We start from the raw sequence: 15,725 nt of genomic DNA, 5'->3' as shown, positions 1-15,725 counted from the left end.
GGCTCAATGCTATGAAGCTTTTTTGGACATAAGCTAATCAGGGAATTGAATTTCCCTTATCCAATTTGAGTTAGTTTAAGATGATGTCTCTATTAAACTCGCCTCTTTGCTGGCCCAAACACTTACCCAAAGTAAAAGAGGGGACAACTTCATCTTATCGGATATGTACTGAAGATTAAGCTCTGAGTGAATAATAAAGTGAGAGCTGGAGAGAGGCAGATGCATGAGGCGCCTACAAATGCAGCTTTCCTCGGTCTGCAAGGTCACAACGTTATAGTGTCGCCAAACCCCAGCACCATATAAGGGCACCGAAATGCACTGAGCATTGTAAATATTTATAAATGGCAAAATAGTCCCCCTACCTGCAGCCTGCAGCATGGTAAATCGTGTGCCCGCTGGCCTACATAACTTCAAGTGAGAACAAGGGAACTGCGGTTGTCCAGAGCTTGCACTGTAAAGAACAACCCTCAAGTAATTACATTTCCTGACAGTGCCAAGTGAATGCCTTCTCGCTGTTAATTTTTCTTACCCGGCCCTCATACCATAGTGTGCGACTTCCTAAAATTGGTAACCAAATCCAATTCCTTCATGAAAGATATAAAGTATTCCACCAGCATACGCATTGCCCCTGGGTCTGTGCCATAAGTATCACATCATCTGCGTAAAGCAGCGCCAGTACATGAACTCTAGAGACCATTGAGAATTGGGGTGCTGCTAGTTGCTTTGGCTAAAGTAGGGAATAGGTTGTTAATGTAAATGATGAAAAGGGGGGGCCAGGATGTATCCTGGGTGCACCACTTGGGCTAGGGGAAAGAATTCAGACATTTCTTATGCTGATCTGAACCGGACCTTTGCTACTAAGTTCTCATGAAGCGAATGCAGAAAATTTACTAATGCAGCCTCGACCCCTAGATCCAACAGTATCAACCACAATTTGGTTCGTTGACATAATCAAATGCTTCTGATGGATCCATAAAGGCCAGCTACAGCGGACAACGCTTAGCAACAGAGTACTTGTCAATGATCGAGATTTAGATTCAAACACTGTTCCACTGTACCTAGCCATCGGCTGAACCCAAATTGAAAGGGACTTTAGATGTTGTGGTTAGCCCATGTTTTTAAATGGTTACAAATCACCTGACCAATGATCTTAACCAAGCTATTGATGATGGAAATGGGATGATAGTATTTAGGCAATGTGATCCCCTTTCTTATAAATGGGAACTATTGTGGAAAAAGTCCAAGAGCATGAAATCTTACTACATAGAGAATTGTTGAAAGCGTTTGTTAAAAGGTGCCCCCATACACCAGTATTATATTTGATAAACGCCATCCGGTCCCTGTGCTTCTCCACTTGGGCTTTGCCTAATAGCATGGGTAACTTCCTGAAGAGTAGCCTGCATTGTCACAGAGTGGGATAATTTGACCCTTAATAAGCCCCCCAGCTTTCTTTATCAGCCGAGCGTAATATGGCTCTGACGTGGTTTACTCAATCTGAAACTGGAAATTACAATTCGAAAGGGGATTTGGTGGAGCTTCCCTTTGCTTAATCTTGTTAACCAGGTCCCAAAATATCTTAGTATTCTTGGTAAGTGCTGCACTTTACAAGGGCTCCCAATCCCTACTAGTCAGAGCAATCTTTCTTGTCCTCTGCGTTTTCAAAACTCTTATGAGATTCCTGCTCCACAAGGGTGTCTTTTGGGGTGGTAGAGCCTTCCTTAACCTTTGATTAGCTTGTGAGCAGTGGCTGCCAAGCCAACGAGGGTTCAGCTGTCCACTCTTGATCGGTTATATCAGAAACTGACTAAATTTTTAACTTAAGGTTTGATAATGGGCTAGCATCACATCCCCATTTTGTCTGTCGAACAGTTCAAGAATAACGCTAGATGCAATTTCAACAAAGCGGCAAGTCACTCCTGGATCTTTCGGATAACATACTAGCCTTAATCCATCACTAGTGTGCTGAGTAATGGAAATTGGTACCTCTGGTAATGCCACTTTAAGGACCGGATGTTTTCCCTCAGTGTGCAGAGTATTGTGGTCCCTCCATTCTGTTGCCAAAGATGGCATCTTACGAGAACCATGCAGAGAAACGTTTGGTTTCAAATATTTAATCTATAACCAAGCCCGAACATGCCCTCCAAAAGAGGCCAATAATACCCCATCATTGCTATATACTTCCACAGGGTCAGCAAAGTCGTGTTCAGCAATATACCCACCTAGTTCATTTCCTCTATTGTCTGGTTTTGCCCATGGGACAGCATAACACTCCTGGCCCTGCACCTGTGTCTTGTGGTTGAGCACCAACTTGGCATTAAAATCTCTGCAGAGAAGACAGTTGGGTTGTGAGATGTGCCTGGTACCAATATGCTTCAAATCCGCAAGGAAAGCAAATAAACATTTAAAATGAGTACGTGCAGGCTTTAAAAAGTAATTGTAAAAATTAATTAGATAAAAATAAGCCCTGAAAGCAAGACTTTTCCTGTCTAAAACAGAGACATCCACTTTCAGATTTAACTTGCCCCAACAGATAGCTCACCTTTTGCTCTGCCCGGTGCGGAGGGGATAGCAGAGCATGAATGACATTAAAAACCAGGACAAGTACAATGGGTAGTGTCCCAAGTTTCCTGAAAAGCAATAACATGCTATTTTCAACTAAGTTTAACCATTCAGGGTTAGTGATCTTGTGCATTAGCCCCCGCTATTTTCCAACTCATCAAGGTAAAATAACTCCTTGTTCTGTGGTTGAGGGAAACCTTGATGAAAACTCAGTCATCCCGAGCAATGACAGCACTGTAAGGTACACGGAGAGAGCTTGGCTACCAACACGAGTACCATCAAAATATCCGCCCACTTTAGAAAGAGTGTCAAAGCGATTCAAGGCTGCAATGAAAAACCGGGACCCAGTACTATGAAGGGGGTCCAAACTCTACCCTAATGCAAGTGAGGCATTAGGAAGACTCAAGGGACCAACTTGGGTACTTGCATGTTTTCTTGTTGTCATGTTTCCAAGATAGGGATGCCGTGGTTATAGAGAAACTAGGGGCCTCATTTACAAGGATTTCTGTATCACCTTAGTGCCATTTTTTTATGCTAAGGAAGCGCAAAACAGTCCCCCACCTCGCACCATATTTACAAACTGGCGCAATGTCACCTTTGCTGCAGTTTTTAAAGCTGTGTGCCACGTTATACATGCGCCAGGTATAATGTATTCAAGGTAGGCGTGCTTCCATTAAAAGCCCCGCAGAAATTGCGCAGTGAAATCTACAAGATTTCACTGCACCATGCTGTGCCAGAATAGTGTCATTTTTTTAACGATTACTCGGGGCAGGCGTTAAAAGTCATGCTGTGCTGTTATCTATGAGGCCCCCTTAACATTGCTGGACTAGTGTAAAAATTTTCAGTGTCAAATTTTTCAGCAATGTTAAGGTTTAGCGCCATAATAGCATCAGACTTTCGGACGCTGTTGTGGACACTTTTCACCATGGCGCGCTGTATTGTAAATACCGAGCTCCCATGGCGTTGGTGGGGGGCGCAGGAGGGCACAATAAAACTAGCGCATCTATCATGATGCACCAGTTTCTTATAAATGAGCCCCAAGGTTTATTAAAGTATCCTAGTAGAACCACATATATACTGGACCTCACCTTAGCCCGACTCAGGGGCCCAAACAGGAGCCTTTGTACAAGAGATGGAGATCTAAAATGAACAATAACACAGTCCCCCTCAGCACCAACTGGGCGAGGCCCAATCCATCCAACTCTGTGGGTCAGCAAAATGTCATTAGCAGAGGCAAAGGAGAACCCCGTAAAGTTTACAAGCCAGTCTAAAACTTTATTGCATAGCTCGTTGGTGGACTCCAACTTTCCTTCACGCAGAGGACGGACTCCGATAAGTATAGCCTCATATAGACGGGTGACCGGAGTAAGATTTATATTCGGCTGAGTTTTGACAGTGCACAGAATGCTTCTGGATTGCCCCTCCACAAATCTGTGCGCGTTCAGACTAGGCTTATAAGAGTAAGACTATATCGACAAGGAAAAGGGACAGCAGCAGCGAGCCCTCTGCTGTTTCTTTCGGTCAGGTGATGCACCTGACACCCTACTGTTGTACCATAAACGGAATGGATCAACACAAGGATACTCACGAAGGGACTATTTTAAGGAAAATAAGCATATTATTTTCAGACTAAATCTAGTGGCAAGTGATTGTGCGTCCTATCACCTTCACATCCTAGAAAGAGAGCGAGGGTCATCAGCAAGCGGTGAAACGTGGACAGGCGGCTTCAAACAACTTTACCGCCTTTTGCTAGTCCCCTATTCTCAGTGCAGGTGCATGTTCACAGCTTCGCTGGGGACAAAGCATTTATTGTAATAGGACGTAGTGTTTTGGCCAGTGTCAGACACACTCAACATAGAGCAGAGGTCTTCAAACTTTTTGATGCCGGGCCCCCTCTTAAAAAAACTTATGTGGAAGGACCCCCTCCTGATAAACATTTCTAGAACCTGGTACTCCTCATCATCAACAATAATAAACATCTCCATTTCCCACCGCAAATCATTTTTACTGTGAGGAAATAATATTAGACAGTGTTTAGCAAATCAAAGATCAGTCAGTGTGGGGGCGTGGTCAAAGGTGTGGCTAAAAACAAAGGTCCTCATTTATTAGGAATTGACATGGGGCAGAGCTGCAAGTCTTCTTGCTACACTGCTCCACGCAAATTAAAAAGGGCAGAAATGGACCGTATTTATGAAATACAGTGCATTTCTGTCCTTTTCCCCTGCGCTGGCGCACAATTGCTGCCTAGTGCCAACATAGGCAGGATTGTATTTGTGCAGGAAGGGGCATCTCCCTGCACAAAAACAATCCAGAAAGGCATTGTACCTCTTTCTACATGTGTGGCAGATAGCAGCACACATGGAAAGAGAAAAAAACAAGGAGAAATTAAAACATTTCTCCTCATTATGCGTGCTCTGGGGAGACATAAGGTTTTGGTACTGCTCCAGTTTACGTGATTTTGTAAATCTGGGGCAGCGTCAAGATCCATCTGTGTTGCATAGGAACACCCACCACTACGCCCGTGGAACGCCTCCTTGACGGAAAGTAAGGCAATGCAGCGACTTGCACTGCCTTGCCTTACTCCATATCTACAAGGCCATTCAATCCACTCAGGGTGGCTTTGGGTCAGCTCATAGGTACGATTGAGAGGCTTGTGATGCTGGAGCATCAAAAAAGGTGATGCTCCAGCAGCACAAGCCTCTCATAAATAAACCCAAAATATTCTCTAATTTTTTTTAAGTTTTTCACCGCCAGGTAGCTACATATAAAATAATAGCCAGCTGAAATGAAAAATAAATAAAATAAAGTTGTTACTCATTGGGAAATGTACTGTAGTGCATTATGAAACCTCTATTAGTTAATGCACTGCAGAGGTCTGTGTTTAACCGGAGAGCAACAGAACTAAATCTTTGTTAGTACAGTTGAGAATAGTGACTTGTGTATTTTTAGTGCCATGAGGTCACAGCCTATGACAGAAATCACTGTGAATATATAAAAAGGCTTTATTTTATACTTGCATTGCACACAGTATAAGATAGGCCACTACAAAAAGGTTTATTATAAAACTGTGCTTCCAAAATGTGGATTTAAGTAATATCAGAGCATATGTAATACCTTTTTTTTTAAATAGCTGTCCCTTCAACACCTCCAGGTGAAGTAAACGCTGTGTAAATACAATTACAATTAAAAGCATGCACTTCACAGCTCAGTTGTTAACTCTTCGCACTACCCCTCAAAAAAAAATTTTTTGTCTTCACAAAGCTTTGATCATTTAAAGCTGCTCCCAAGCACCCTTTACATTTGCAGATCAGCTCGTAGAGCACATTTGCATTTCATTCAGGAAGCAGAAGCTCTGGGCTGAAAGTCTCCTTAGCTGTCTGTGCGGCTTTCACAGCACAGGAGACTCAAATTAAAGTTCAGCTGAGGCATTTTAAGAATCAGCTGAGGGAATGTGCGACCGACCTTTCCAGGTCTCCACGGCCCCCTGGGGGTCCCGACCCCCAGATTGAAGACCTCTGATATAGAGGGACGGTGTACTCCATGGGCAAAATGGACCCTGTTGGTTAGACCTTCCCTTCCGTCCTATGGAGCTGGCTGATTAGACATGACATTTTCTACAAGGAAGGGATAGCAGAGAGGAGCCCAAGAATTGCCTTTGTCTACTTTTATGAGGAGATCTCTGATGGGGGTAGACTTTATTTATGGGCTTTACTTCCAGGTCTGCATTCTGCTCAAGGTGCTGGCAAATCTCGGAAGGTTAGAATTACCCAGCTACAGCTCCCAGCCTTTAGACATCCATGCAACTTCTCCTTAGAAATTCTGCCATCCACTGAAGTAACACACTACAACAGCATTAAACAGTGTGATCTGGTGATTTTTGCTTCCATGAGCAAGCGGATGCACAGCACCAATGCAATGCAGGTGATGGTTTAACTAAGCTCTCAGCTGCATGCCCTGCACAACCACTTCCAGGAACAGCCTATAACCAGCTAGGCTGTTCCACAATCTCAGAATAGCTGAAAGGAGTGAACCTTGACCTGTTTTGAGGTCGGGATTGCTCCCCACGCCGCGAGTTCGAGGCTCTCCTCCACCCGCAGGCTCCCACCTGCGCCTCATCCCTGGTGGCCAGTGGTGAGCCTGTAAGTATTTTGTATCTTCCTTGTGTCTGCTGTCATTTTATGTTCTACCTTTTTAGTGCTTTTCTGCTTTTTGCCCTTCACGGTTCTCTCTCTGTGTCTCCTACTTCCCGCTGCTGCGTCCCCTGCGGCCCTGCCCCCCTCGCGCGTTCATTCGCACTCTCCGCACCCACCTCCCAGCTGGTCCTACCTCCCACCTCCCCTTCTTAATGGTGGCTGATGCACAGTGAGGATAGTGACCCTTGACCTGTTTTGAGGTCAGGATCGCTCCCCACGCCGCACAGCTCCACCTGACTATGCCTGTGTCCGCTGCCCCGCCCTCGCTGCTGCTGCAAGTTCGAGGCCCGCCTTCACCCGCAGACTCCCACCTGCGCCTCATCCCTGGTGGCCAGTGGTGAGCCTGTAAGTATTTTGTGTCTTCTTTGTGTCTGCTGTCATTTTATGTTCTGCCTTTTTAGTGTTTTTCTGCTTTTTGCCCTTCATGGTTCTTTCTCTGTGTCTCCTTCTTCCAGCCGCTGTGTCCCCTGCAGCCCTGCCCCACTAGTGTGCTCATTCGTGCTCCGCTCCCGCCTCCCAGCTGCTCCTCCCTCCCACCTCCCCTTCTTAATGGTGGCCGCACCGCTGGTGAACCAGAGGCAGGCCAGTCTGCGCCCGTCCGTGCCTGGATCGCGCCCAGATCCAGACCCCTGGCCCCGTGACCGCCACGTAGCCTGACACTGTTATGACACCAACACCCTCCACGCCCTCAACTCCGGCCGATCAGCCACCTACTTCCAGGCCACCCCGAAGCGCATCCACGGACCCTTCTGCTGCCAGAGCTGCAAATTTAACAGCCCCCGAGCCACCGCCCCACCCACCATAGCCTGAGGTAACCACCTTAGCTGCATCATTCTCAACACCCGCTCTGTCCACAAACACGCCATTGAACTCTGGGGCCTTCTCGTCTCTTCCTCCCCGGACGTCGCCTTCCTGACGGAGACCTGGATGAACCCATCCTCTGCAGCTGACATCGCCGTAGCCATCCCGGACAGATACAAGATCACCCGCAGAGACCGCACCAACAGACCGGGAGGAGGGATCGCCATCGTCCACAGGAACACCATCAAAATCTCGACCAACACCGAAGACACCCTCAGCACCGCTGAACACCTGCACTTCCAGATCCACATCGATCCCAAGACCACCCTCAGAGGAACCCTTGTCTACAGACCCCCCGGACCTTGGCTGCAGTTCAGCGACTCCATCCCCGACGTAGTCAGCACGCAAGCCCTTGCCTCTACAGACTACATCCTCCTCGGAGACCTGAACTTCCACCTCGAGAACACCAATGACAGCAACTCCACCACCCTGCTCACCAACCTTGGACTCAAACAGCTCATCACGTCACCCACCCACTCCGCTGGACTCATGCTTGACCCCATCTTCTCTGCCAGCAGCCACATCACCTTCAGCCACACCACCGAACTCCACTCGACCAACCACCGCTGCATCCACTTCACCTTCGAGAAACCCACCACGCAACATCACCTGCAATAGATCCCCTGCCACAGCTGGAACAAGTTCAAGAAAGACCAGCTGATCTCCGCCCTCACCCAAGCCCCACCAGCTGACACCACCGACACAGCTGCCTGCAACCTCTGGCAATGGATGGACGACTGCGCCAATGTTCTCACCCTGATCTAGAAACCCTCCAACAACCGCACCGACAGAAAGGCCATCTGGTTCACTGCCGACCTCCAGGCTTCCAAACAGACGTGCCGAAGACTCGAGGCCCTCAAGAACGCCATCCGCAGGCACCACCAGCTCATCCGGACTGCCAAGAGATCCTCCTTCAAAGAACGCATCGACAACAATGCGCACAACAACAAAGAGCTCTTCGACATCGTAAAGGAACTCTTCACCTTTAGCACAAACGACATCCCACATTCGCAAGACCTCTGCAACTCCCTAGCCACCTGATTTCACCGCAAGATCGAAGACATCCACAACAGCTTCAACACCAAGACCCCCGACAGTCAGAAACACTTAAGACTCACTGCCCCCCAGCCACACCAACCTCCTGCTCACCTGGACCCCATCAACGACGATGAGACCATCAAAATCATGAACACCATTCACTCCGGCTCACCATCCGACCCCTGCCCGCATCACATCTTCAACAAAGCGAGCTCCATCATCACCCTCCAACTCCGGATGATCATCAACAGCTCCTTTGAGACCGCCACCTTCCCGGAAACCTGGAAGCACGCCGAGATCAACGCCTTACTCAAAAAACCCAAGGCGGACCCAAAGGACCTCAAAAACTACCGGCCCATCTCCCTGCTCCCGTTCCTGGCAAAGGTAATTGAGCAGATCGTCAACAGGCAACTGACCCACTTCCTTGTGGAAAACAACACCCTGGACCCATCCAAATCCGGATTCCGCAGCAATCACAGCACCGAGACCGCCCTCATCGCCGCCACTGACGACATCAGGACCCTGCTGGACAAGGGTGAAACCTCGGCCCTCATCCTCCTGGACCACTCAGCTGCCTTCGACACCGTCTGCCACCGCACCCTACGCACATGCCTCCACAACGCAGGAATCCACAGAAAAATCCTGGACTGGATCATCTCCTTCTTCACCGGCAGAACCCAGAGAGTCTGTCTTCCTCCTTTCCGATCTGAAGCCACCAAAACCATCTGCGGCGTACCCCGAGGATCTTCCCTCAGCCCGACCCTCTTTAATGTCTACATGGCACTGCTCGCCAACATCGTCCGATCTCACAACCTCAACATCGTCTCTTATGCCAACAACACCCAGCTGATCCTCTCCCTCACCAAGGACCCCACCACTGCCAAAAACAACCTCCACGAAGGAATGAAGGCCGTCACCAACTGGATGGAGAACAGTCACCTGAAACTAAACTCGGACAAGACGGAGGTCCTCATCCTCGGCTCCACCCCCTCTGCCTGGGACGACTCCTGGTGGCCAACCACTATTGGAGCCACACCGACGCCCACCGATCATGCAAGCAACCTGGGGTTCATCCTGGACTCATCGCTCTCCATGACCCAACAATTCAACGCCGTCTCATCCTCCTGCTTCAACACCCTCCGCATGCTCCGCAAGATTTACAGGTGGATCCCCACTGAAACCAGAAGGATGGTCACCCAGGCCCTCGTCAGCAGCAGACTGGACTACGGCAATGCTCTCTACGCGGGAACCACGGCCAATCTCCAGAAAAGACTGCAACGCGTACAAAACGCCTCCGCATGCCTCATCCTCGACATCCCCCGCCGCAGCCACATCACGGCCCACCTGAGAGACCTGCACTGGCTCCCCATCAACAAGAGGATCACCTTCAAGCTCCTCACCCACACTCACAAAGCACTCCACAACACCGGGCCAGCATACCTCAACGAACGACTCACCTTCTACACCCCTTACCGACAGCTCCGCTCCGCCAACCTCGCCCTCGCCACCGTTCCACGCATCCACAGGTCAACAGCCTGTGGCAGATCCTTCTCTCACCTCACCACCAAGACCTGGAACAACCTCCCCATCCAAGGACCTGCTGACCTTCAGGAGACACCTCAAGACCTGGTTGTTCGAGCAGTAGCAGCTCTCCCTCCCCCCCAGCACCTTGAGACCCTCCTCCCTCAAATCAGCCATGTGCAAACATCACCAACTCATCCGGACCACCAAATGATCCTTCTACAAAGAACGCATGGACGACAACACACTCAACAGCAAGGAACTTTTTGCTATCATCAAAGAACTCACCAAACCCAAATCCTGCACCATCGACCCTCCACACTCCCAAGACCTCTGCAACTCCCTCTCCAACTACTTCCACTGCAAGATTGCAGACATACACGACAGCTTCACATTGTCATCACCCACCATCACCACCACCTACACAACCAACACCACAGCACCCTGCCGCACCAACCTACTGAACACCTGGACCCCCAACAACGACGAAGAAATTGGCAAAACCATGAGCTCCTTCAACTCAGGCTCCCCAACAGATCCTTGCCCCCACCACATCTTCAACAACGCCAGCCAAATCATCGCTCCCCAGCTCCAGGCTGTCATCAACAGTTCCTTCGAGACCGCAACCTTCCCAGATATTTGAAAACACGCCAAAGTCAACGCTCTTCTGAAAACCCCAAAGCAGACCCTGAAGACCTCACTTTCAAATGGATTCCTTTAGAAACAAGAAGAATGGTCACCCACGCCCTCATAAGCCGCAGACTGGACTAAGGCAACGCCCTCTATCCAGGGACCACAGCCAAACTTCAGAAAAAGCTCCAGCGAATCCAGAATGCAGCCACACATCTCATCCTCAACCTCCCACGCCACAAACACATCTCGGCCCAGCTCAGATCCCTACACTGGCTGCCCATCCACAAAAGGATCATTTTAAAAATCCTTGTCCACGCTCACAAAGCCCTACACGACACCGGACCGGCCTACCTCAATGAACAAATCAACTTCCACAAACCAACTTGACAGCTCTGCTCCGCCGACCTCGCCCTCGCTACAGTCCCCTGCATCCAACGCACCACCTCCGGCGGCAGATCCTTCTCTCACCTCGCCGCCAAAACCTGGAACTCCCTCCCCACCAACCTACGCAAGACCCAGGACCTCCTAACCTTCAGATAGCACCTCAAAACACGGCTTTTCGAGCAGAATCCACCCCCAGCGCCTTGAGACCCTACTGGGTGAGTAGTGCTCTTAAGAAATTTGTTTGATTGATTGATTGATTGAGTAGCGTGCTCTACAAATGTACTCATTGATTGAAACCAGAGGACAAGCACTTGGTCAATCAGGTAATAGAGGCAAAAAGAGGACCTTTTGAACTGAGCAACTCCTCATTGCCCTATGTTTCTATGACTTTCATGGAATGGTTATGGATTGGATTCTCCTCCATCCAAATCAAAGTTTATACATTTTGGACATGATGATTTAGTCCAGAGGACCCTAGCCCAATACATGTCACATAATTGTGACCAAAATTAGATGAATTCATTCAAGTGATGTTGCAAGATAATCCAGAGATGCCAAAGTATCACTTGCATGATAAATTGTAGGCAAAGGTTTGATTACAAGTGGGCCAGATGACGCCATGAGGTGAGATGTCTACAGCACCTGGTAAATACAGATACACAAGGGAGTCTTGTTTAGCGTTACTGTAAATATGTATGATTCTGAGGTTTTGGCATAAAAATGAGGAACTGCAGAATAATTGTTTACAGAGCAAATTCTGTAGGTCTCTGTCTTTACCATGTATTTTTCACTCACTGAATTGGGGGAGGCTTGAGCTGCCATAAATGTATCTGGGCAAAAATGTGCAGGTGTGGTAATTAGCACACATCGCATAATTCTGATCATTGTGCATACAGACGTTTGCACAAGGACTGGAATTTAGATCTCACTATGTAATCAGTGCTTAAACAGCAGAATCAGTTTGGTATTATGTATTCCTGCTACCCAGAGCTGTATGCTTGGACATAGTAACCGCTAGGAGCCTTTATAAAGCATACCAACCTCTTAGTTGGAGAATGTAAATCCACCTCTTACTCTGAGGATATCATGGATCATCACCAAGAAATCGTTAGACCAAATACACACACACACACACTCTCTGTCTGTCATCCACAGCAACATGCGGACAAACACACACAAACACACACACACACACCCCTGTGTCTTACAAGCTAAGAATCTGCCATTCAGGACTTTGCTCTGTTAAATTACTATCAGCACTTCCTCCAACAACAATGAATCGAGAAATAAGAAACCCACTTGGGTGGAAGAAGAAAATCACCCAAGCGATCATCAAGATACCTTAACCACTGCTCATGCACACCCTCTGGGTTATGACTCACTAAACTGTACTCAAAGTGACAGACAAACATCTTTATTAGAGTAATACACAGTTGGCCAGTATGACAACTACTCAGGTGGGCTACCAACAACTTTTGAATTTCATTGACTTCCGTCTTCTAAAAAGAGTATGGGAGATTATTTGCAGTGAATTTCCACCAGCTGCCCTAAACAGACAAGCCCAGCGTCAACTGCAAAAAATCACCTAACACCCCTTAACAATAACAAAAAAACAACTGATGCAGTCGCCTTGGAGGGAAGTACTAACTTCCATGAAGAGAATATACCTTTACACACACATTAGCATCAACACTGCATGAAGACTGCAGGTGCTCTATCAAACTGAAAGATTGAAGTCTCCAACACCACTATCCTGGGGCTACTACAAAGATTATAGGTGGAAAATTGCAGCTATCCGACTATAGAATGACACACCCAGGACAGCACTGGTAATGACACATCCAACACTTGACCTGGACTTATCAGTCTTATATCCTCCTAAGACAAACCCACTCAGCCCCCCAATAAACCTGGCAAGGTCATCAATATCAGTGCACAATTGGCCCCAAGCACACAACAAGGAGGAAGGCTGAATCGTGGTTTGAAGTCAACCCACCTACTTGCTTAAATGAATCACTTCGATCTCACTTAAAAAATAATTTATCTTCCAGAGTTTGGCAGAGGTGGATAAATGCCAATTATTGTTTGAGAGATTTTTGGTTGTATCACAATAGTGGACTTCAGCAAACAATCATTTCTGTACAGCCACACTGTCCCCCATCCTGACCTGCCACAGACCATGATGCATTGCATCCTTCCTTGAGGAAATCATCAATCTTCTCAGATTATCGTCCTACTGGTAACTGAAACTCTACATCGCCCTACACACAAGGTACAAACCATCTGGGTCCGCTAGAGCACATCTAATTAATCTCCACCACATACTGTAAATCTGGCCAACTTTCATCTGTGTTGTTAAAGCAACAATACTGGATGTCCAGGACATAACGTGATCAAACCACTAGTTGATCACAATGTCAACAGGAATCAACAATGCTCACATTAAACTAAAAACTCCAGTCTGTTTGGACTCGATTGACCAAGGATACCCCAGATAGTTGAATACTACAGTCTGGTAATCACTTGGGACAGAGGTGCCTCTGCACTCAGGAGAGGTCAGTCCTGAGCAGTTTCTTGATGCCTTAGACACCAGTGTTCTTTCACGTAACTCCAAGAAGGCTGGATCCTTCAGGATAGCTACTGACTGCATAAATGATTCTCATTTAGTTCTGTTGTGTGTAAATATATCCTACGTGGATGGTCTGAAATTCCAACTGGAATGGATCAGACCCCCCCACATCTATTATGAAGAGCATATTGAATACTAATATCACCCACAACCTTGACAATCTAGCCTGGATATGAAAGCAATTAATAGTGTGGCCAACAAGCGATTTGCGCTAGAGCCATCTTGGTTGAAAATATTATGAAATAAATTATAACGTTGCTGCCAGTAGTCTGCAGAATCCAACAGTGGAAGATGCTGCAGTGTAAAGCCTCCATAAAACAATATCATAAAGTGGGGCCTAGAGCAAACAAAGTGTACTATGCTGCATGAACTAACCAGACAGAAAACCAAACCGATAGGTTGACTCAGATCTTCGAAAGGTACCAAATCTGAAACAATCAAAAGTTCTTCACTTTCCTCACTCCAACTCTGTGATCAATTTCTATCGTTTACTGAGGCAGAGATTGAGAAACTACATGGCACAATCAAGACCAACCTACCAAATGACACCAAAAAAACATCATCCCAGTGTTGCCCACTAGGACTGAGATATCTCAGTTTTGTTTGTAATTGGTAACCTTGCCAAGCTCCCTGAAGCATCAGAAAAAATCCAAAATTCAGCTTCCCACCCTATGGTGGTTCAGTTAAAGTAATTCAGGGTGACACTGAAAGTTCAAATCCAGACCTTGTCAATCTAGTATATGCCTCCCTTCAAAAGGATTCAGTGCTGCAGGGGCTTAAACAGGCAACAGTAGAAACTCGGCTAAAACAAATAACAAACACTACAGCAGCTACGTGATAAATATCACCTTATATACAATCTTTCTTTCTCGGGTACTCAAGCTGGCATGCCAGCTTGTCAGGCACCAGGGTATGTTTCACTTACTTTGTGGATGACAGTTGAACAAATTTATCTCTGCTTACTCTTGCCAGTTATCACCTAGCCTAGCTGGTACTGGGCAGGTCTTGCTCACTTAGGTTAGTAATGAAGAAGGGCTCACCCCAGCAACCCCTGGAGAAGGTCTCTCTTACTCTAGAATGAACTGGACATCTCATTTAGCATGGCCCGCAGAAAGATGGATCTCACTAAGCCAGAATGTCACAAGGACAAGTGCCATTCACCAAGATAGGCTGCGAGGCATCACTGGCACTTGTCAGGTTAGTTCCAGGGCCTAGCACATGGAAGATCTTGATCATCAATACGGTTAGTGAAGAAGACCTAATTCTAGCTGATACCTGGGCAAGTCTTGCTTACCCAGCTGGCACCAGGACATACCCCACTCACCCTGGCTTGAGCTTGGCACAGAGCAGGACGTCGCTGAAGAGGAACAGATGTCGCAAATGCCGACTCCCATCTGAGACATCAATGAGGAAGCCATCCTTCACAAGATTCCGCTTCTGTAACAAAGACAAGAGCTATGATTTATGACATGTAATAGTAGATGGAGAGAGGCAGAGATATAGAGCAAGCAAGAGCAACAAACCAGCTAAACATGTGGAAAACCTTGTTTTCTTTTGGGAATTTGGCAATTACCGTTGTTAGAGGAAATCTATTACGCAGGTAATACAGGAGAGTGTCATTTGACATGAATTTAAATTGCTGAGGGAGAGATCAGTGACTGCAGTGTTATGACTAACTCACCCAAGCATTGATGGATTAAGAAAATGAGTTACTTACCTGTAACTTCAGTTATCCAGTATTGGTATCTTTCATAGATTCACATGCTTGAATCATTCCCCTTTGTCGATATGGGAGTCTCACGGTACCATAACATAGCAGTATGCATCATTATTATAGGCCCGAATGGTGATGAACAATGTCTTTAACAACACATCCATGTCCTTTTTTAAAAGGGACCAAACTTGCA

At 47.1% G+C, this 15,725-nt stretch overlaps 1 protein-coding gene across 2 annotated transcripts in view; it reads right to left on the bottom strand.

Annotated features, from left to right (window-relative positions):
• Nucleotides 1–15,725, bottom strand: part of LOC138304375 (active breakpoint cluster region-related protein-like) — a 248,501-nt gene that overhangs the window by 111,954 nt on the left and 120,822 nt on the right. For both annotated transcript variants that reach the window (XM_069244361.1, XM_069244362.1), the window contains one exon: nucleotides 15,143–15,255. In XM_069244361.1, the coding sequence (XP_069100462.1) occupies nucleotides 15,143–15,255 (113 nt within the window). The remainder of the gene's footprint in view (nucleotides 1–15,142; nucleotides 15,256–15,725) is intronic.

Source organism: Pleurodeles waltl, chromosome 7, assembly GCF_031143425.1.
Source record: "Pleurodeles waltl isolate 20211129_DDA chromosome 7, aPleWal1.hap1.20221129, whole genome shotgun sequence".
Classification (NCBI taxonomy): Eukaryota; Metazoa; Chordata; class Amphibia; order Caudata; family Salamandridae; genus Pleurodeles; species Pleurodeles waltl.
The sequence above is the reverse complement of the archived record's forward strand: the minus strand, read 5'-3'. Positions and strand labels throughout refer to the sequence as shown.